At 49.3% G+C, this 6360-nt stretch overlaps 1 protein-coding gene across 1 annotated transcript; it reads left to right on the forward strand.

Annotated features, from left to right (window-relative positions):
• The first annotated feature begins 1781 nt into the window (after window positions 1-1781).
• Window positions 1782-5798, forward strand: LOC139727491 (uncharacterized). The gene is made up of 2 exons (XM_071638466.1): window positions 1782-5245; window positions 5309-5798. Exons 1-2 carry the CDS (start codon window positions 1782-1784, stop codon window positions 5796-5798), a joined length of 3954 nt encoding a protein of 1317 aa, XP_071494567.1.
• Window positions 5799-6360: the final 562 nt, after the last annotated feature.

Consider the following 6360-nt stretch of genomic DNA (forward strand, 5'->3'; position numbering starts at 1 on the left):
CAACAACTCTTTGTGAGCTGCTGTATATGATTATTTACTTCAAACTATTCAACTTACTCAGCTTAATGATGCAATTTTTATGTTAGTGGAAAATCAAAGAAATCTTCGTTAATATATGTGCTGTAGAATACTTTTGAAATCATCTCAGAAACGCATGTAAGAAAAAAAAAGTATCGCGCCAGAGTGCATAGATATTGCTGTAATCTTAATAACCTCCGTTGAAAAGAAAAAAAAAAGAGACAGGACTACTTTTTCGGCAATGTTAATATAGGCAAATTAAGTTTAATGATACAGTTCTGTTGTTGTGTAGAATCTCCAAATGAGTACATCGAAGCCTTTTTTTTTTACTCCCAAACAATTAGTTTTTCAAGATGTATGTACATATAATCATAATGCATGTGTTTACTGCATTAGTAGTATACAACACTGAAGTCACATTTCTAGATAGGAGAATTATTGTACCATGCATGCCTGCTGCTGTTAAGCATAATACGTGAGTACTTTTCCAATGCTGAGATGTTAAAATTTCTGCATGTAATACATGTTTGTATATATTATCAGAAAGTCCATTCCGTACCACAAGAATATATATATATATATATATATATATATATATATTGTAGCGAAATCGATCAATTCCGCTGTATGGCCTGTATATAAGCTGTGTATTGATTTTTCACTATCGATTATATGAAGGTGTAATCGATCATTGTTGGTAGTAACGTTGGTATAGGCAAGGTCCAAAAATCACGGTTTTGGCCACATTTATGATTATTACATAAGATAAGGGCATTAGGGGGGTAAGATGATTGAAGATTCAGAGAGAGGTAATGGATACCAGTAATTTGAGACCAAATTTGTGGGGTTTTGGTTAGAATCATTCGCCAAGATTGGTGTTCTAGTGGTGGAAATATTGATTAACTACGCTAACAATTATTTAGTAAAAATACAATTGGGTAATTCAGATTCTGTTTCGATGTCGAGTTGGGACGGATAAGGTAGGCACGTCTAGTACGTGTTGAGTTGGATCGAGCTGTCAAAGCTCGAGATAGCTGTGTACAAACAGTCTAGTGAAGGCGATGATCAGGGTAGTCTACTCCTGATTGCTAGCCAAGTCTAGATATGTGAATGAAACGTACATAGCTAGCTGTCGAGTTGAGACGAGTAAGGCCGGGACGGGACTTGGAAATTGCGGGACCGGGTCTGCATTCTGAACTGTGTACAATTACTGCGGAAACGAGTTGGACTGTGTTTGTACAGAAGTATTCCCGAATTAAAGACTACCTGTTGAACGTTATACCAAGAAGTGACTGGAAGAGTAATCTTTCCTACCAAAGATTCCTGAGCGAGTGCAGGTGAGTCGAGTGGACCTTGATGGTGACTGGTGGTAAAGAGATTGGTAGATGTAACATAATAGATAAAGTGCGAAGCTGGTATGTTGGACTGTTGATGAAGGACTGGTAGATAACTGGTAGAAATAAATTGGTAGCAAGAATTAACTGGTATCTTGGGCCGTATATTGCGGCCAAACGAACTTACGCCTAGCTCGGCCATCCTGATCGAAGTTCGTCGTAGGGCCCCATTTTCGATACCAATCAATCTATCATCACACATCTATCACCAAACACAAGTTATTCGCTACACCAGAGGGATCTACCCCTTTCTACGATGCGGTGTCAGGACTGAGGGATATGCCCATATGCGACCGGATTTCGCCACACGTGGTGTCAGGAGTGGGATTTAAAAGAACCAGCGCTACCAGTGGGAGTTAGGAATCAGCCATGGCAAAGCAGCTGTCACCGGCGCAGCTATGGAGGAAGCTGCAATCGGAGATGGTAGAAGTGGAGCGGATGATGGACGAACTTCGAGCTGAGATGGGGATGAGGCGGCCACCACCACCAGTATCAGGAAGTACTGGTAGAGTGAAGCCAGCAGACGGGACCAGCGGCAGGGGTGGTATTTTACAACCACAATATGACGTTCCGGGTGCTAAAACCAGCACCAACAGCAGTGGGAGGACGACTGGTGCTACAGCAGGGAGCTGGGCCGACAGTAGCAGGGCAGATGTAACGTTGGAAGACGATTACTACCCACCTCCAGCTGACAAAAGGGCGGAGATGAGGCAATGGCAGACTGCATCAAATTCAACCAGAGAGACAACGACAACCAACCCGGTACAAGAGAGAGAAGTCCCGATAAGAATCAGCACCCCATGGCGCCGCTCTGAATTGTGGGACGAAGGGCAATTCAAGCATCACGAGAGGGGACGTGATGTAATAATAAAGATGACACCAGACCGGTACGACGGCAAGGGGCCTATTCTAGATTACCTAACCCACTTCGAGGCATGTGCTGGGGTAAACAGGTGGTCAGAAGAGGAGGCTCTGCAGTACCTGGCGGCCAGCATGAGAGGTCCTGCAGTTAAGGTACTGGTGCAGCAAACGGGGAGGAAATTAACCTACCAAGAGCTGGTGGGGCGACTTAAACACCGATTTGGTCCGGCAGGGAAAGCAGAGATGTTTCTGGCGGAATTACGAACGAGGCGACGAAGACCCAAAGAGTCACTTCAAGAGCTGGGTCAGAGCATTCGGGAGCTGACGGCTCTAGCCTACCAAGAGTTTGATGAGGCGGGGCAGGACCGCTTAGCTAGGGGACACTTCATGGACGCTGTCGTGAGGCCGGAAATAAGAGAGGGGATGTTCCGTGCGCAGCCTCGCACGCTAGATGAGGCGATAGAGGCTGCACTAAGCACGGAGGCATTCTTAAAGATGGAGGCGGAAAGGTGTGACGGAAGGGGACCACGCTACAGCAGGGTGTTAACAAACACCGGTGGGAAACAGAAGGAGGGGACCACCAAGGAGGCTGAGGGTGTAGTCAGCAAAATGACAAAGGCCGTAGAAAGTCTAATTGCACGGTCTGAGTCTGCCAACCAGAAAGCAGCCAACACGGGAAAGATACCTGCTCTTCCAACAGGAATCTACCAGAATGAGAGGTGCTTCAATTGTGGCCAAATGGGGCACTGGAGGAAGGATTGCCCCTTTCCACAAAGACGGCCAGTCTCCAATGCACCCGTCATGGATGCAAGAAGATGCTACAACTGTAACCAGGTGGGCCATGGGTGGAGATATTGTCCGTATGGGCAAACGGAGAGACCACCACCAGTGAGCAGCAACCAAGGGGGAGAACCAGTATCTGCGCAGGGTAATACTGGTCCAGCTCTCCAACCACAACCTGCTGGAAGGGAGCAGGCACGACCATTGGGTACCGCAGATGGTAGACGACTGGGCCTCTTCATCAATTCCAAAATCAACGGGCAGCCAATTACCTTCTTGATCGACACAGGCTCCTCCCAGTCAATCGTGTCTACCACCATTTATGACACGATTGCAGAGGCACGGAAGCCGTCGCTGCAGAGTGTGGACAGCATAGTACATCAGGCGGACGGTACTCCACTGGGGACCAGGGGTAAAACCATGGCCGAGATCCAGCTTGGAGAGCTACTGTTCGTGCTGGAAGTAGTGGTAGCTAATGTCAACAGTGAAGGAATTTTGGGGTTGGACTTCCTGATGCAGACGAATTCAGTGTTGGACTGTCAGAAGATGGAGCTCCGGACGCCATGGGCCATCATTCCATGCCGAGACTACCAGGGCCAACCATTCTGTCATAGAATAGTTGCCAGTGAAACCACGGCTGTTCCAGCGGGTCATGAGGCCATAATAAAGGGAGAGGTAGCAGACAGACGGCGACAGGCGACTGGGGTTGGTCTGCTAGAAGCACCGACAACTTCCACCGAGCTACTACATAAGGGACTACTGGTAGCACGAGCAGTAATCGAAGCAGACGCTGAGATACTACCAGTACGAGTCTTCAACCCAACGAAGGAAGAGAGAGTAGTAAAGAAAGGGACGACAGTTGCCTGCTTGACTGGAGTACGTGATACTGAAGATGTGGAGGCGATTCGAGACGGTGGGGTACAAGCTAGTGATGGGGTGCCATCACATTTGACGGAGCTGCTACATCGTAGTATCCAAGAGGTTCCGCAGCAATACCACTCATTGGTGGCCGAATTGCTGTGCGAATTTACTGATGTCTTCTCCAAAGGACCAACGGATCTGGGCAGAACTGATTTGGTGCAACACACGATTTCTACCGGTGACGCTAGGCCAGTGAGACAAACACAAAGGCGGCACCCAATGGAGCAACGACAGGAAATTGATAAGCAGATAAACGAGTTCCTCTCCCAGGGTTTGATCGAACGGGTCAGTAGCCCTTGGGCATCCAATGTGGTTCTCGTACGGAAGAAGGATGGTAGTAAGCGCTTTTGTGTGGACTACAGGCAGCTGAACGCTGTCACACTGAAGGACGCATACCCTCTACCAAGAATCGATGAAACATTAGATGCACTGAGTGGGGCTCAGTGGTTCTCTACACTCGACTTAGCAAGCGGGTATTGGCAGGTGGAGCTGGACGAACAAGCAAAGAAGAAGTCAGCATTCATTGCCAATGGTGGTCTGTATGCATGGCGGGTCATGCCCTTTGGCCTATGCAATGCACCGGCCACGTTCGAGAGGCTAATGGATCGAGTGATGGCGGGCCTGACGTGGGAGACGCTACTGGTGTATTTGGACGTTGTCATCGTTTTTGGTAAGACGGTGGAGGAGGAGCTTGGTCGACTGAAAACTGTGTTCCAGCGATTGCGTGGGGCTGGTCTGAAACTGAAACCTGCTAAGTGCCAACTGTTCCACACTACTGTGGAATACCTGGGGCACATCGTCTCATCTACTGGGGTAACCACGGAGCCAGAGAAGGTCGCGGCCATCCAAAATTGGCCGAAACCAAACAGCGTCAAAGAGGTGCGGAGCTTCATAGGACTGGTCTCCTACTACCGGAAGTTTGTGGAAGGATTTGCTTCGATCGCTAAACCACTCCACCAACTCACCAGAAAGAACCAGAGGTTTCTCTGGACAGAGGAATGCCAGGAGGCTTTCGACAAATTGAAGCAACGACTGGTGTCACCTCCAATTCTGGCGTATCCCTGCCCAGAAGGGGACTACATTTTGGACACAGATGCCAGCCAGCATGGAATCGGAGCCGTGCTGTCGCAAGTACAGGGAGGAACTGAGAGAGTTATTGCGTACGGAAGCCGCACGCTACGTAAGGAAGAAGTCAACTACTGTGTCACCAGGAAGGAATTACTGGCAGTGGTAGCCTTCCTCAACCAGTTCCGACAGTATCTCTATGGAAGGCATGTGATCATCCGCACTGACCATGGATCATTGCAGTGGTTGGTTTGATTCAAGGACCCCAGAGGGCAGCTGGCACGATGGTTGGAGCTGGTATCGGAGTACGATTTCGAGATACAGCACCGGCAGGGGAGGAGCCATGGAAATGCTGATGGTCTATCTCGGAGACCATGTAGGCAGTGTGGCCGGGACCAAGAAACCCCACCCGGGCAAGTCAGAGCACTGACAGAGGAGGCGTTGGGAGCCCCGAGTATTCGGAGTCTTCAGGAGAAGGATGAGGACATACAAGTGGTGAGAGCTGCGAAGATTCGAGGGGTGAAGCCAGCCAATGAAGTGGTGTCATCTTGGCCGGAAAAAGCAACTCGATTGTTGGAGCACTGGGACGCATTGGAGGTGGTAGATGGCGTGCTGGTCCGCAGATGGGAGTCAGCGGATGGTACCAACACCCGGAGACAGACCATCCTACCAAGGGAGCTCATAAAGAATGCGATACATGAGGTCCATTCTGCTCTTACTGGGGGACATTTGGTATCCAGAAGACACTGGGACGATTGAAGTTGCGGTACTACTGGGTCGGCATGGCAGCTGATGTTCGTTCGACCCTCAGACAGTGTGACGTGTGTGCCAGAAGGAAGTGTCCTGGTAAAGCTGCTCGAGCACCACTACAACAAAGGATTAGTGGGTTCCCGTTGGAGAGAGTGGCATTGGACATCATGGGCCCTTTCCCCCGGACCAAGCATGGGAACAAGTACATCCTGGTGATTGGCGACCACTTCACAAAATGGATGGAGGCCTACCCAATACCAGATGAAAGGGCGGAGACCGTGGCAGAGAGACTGGTGGTGGAGTACATCTGTCGATTTGGGGTACCAAGATTCGTACATTCGGATCAAGGCCGAAATTTCATCTCTGAAGTCTTCAGTGAAGTCTGCAAGCTGATGGGGGTGAAAAAGACCAGGACCACAGCCTACAACCCAAAGTCAGACGGGTTCGTAGAAAGGTACAACCGCACCCTAATAGACACAGTTGCTGCACTACTGGACGTGGAGAGGCAGGAAAAGGATTGGGATCAACTTCTCCCTTTCGCCACCTGTGCCTACCGCAGCTGTGCTCAGGA

Source organism: Diadema antillarum, unplaced genomic scaffold (assembly GCF_040938485.1).
Source record: "Diadema antillarum isolate AM-2024a unplaced genomic scaffold, OU_Dant_1.0 seq00000133_RagTag, whole genome shotgun sequence".
Lineage (NCBI taxonomy): Eukaryota > Metazoa > Echinodermata > Echinoidea > Diadematoida > Diadematidae > Diadema > Diadema antillarum.

What these genes read in the sequence shown, in the direction of transcription:
- LOC139727491 (XM_071638466.1), top strand. Translation starts at nt 1,782, where the DNA reads ATGGCAAAGCAGCTGTCACCGGCGCAGCTATGGAGGAAGCTGCAATCG. An exon ending in CGACAGTATCTCTATGGAAG is followed by an intron (nt 5,246 to 5,308) that starts GCATGTGATCAT and finishes CAAGGACCCCAG; the next exon opens with AGGGCAGCTGGCACGATGGT.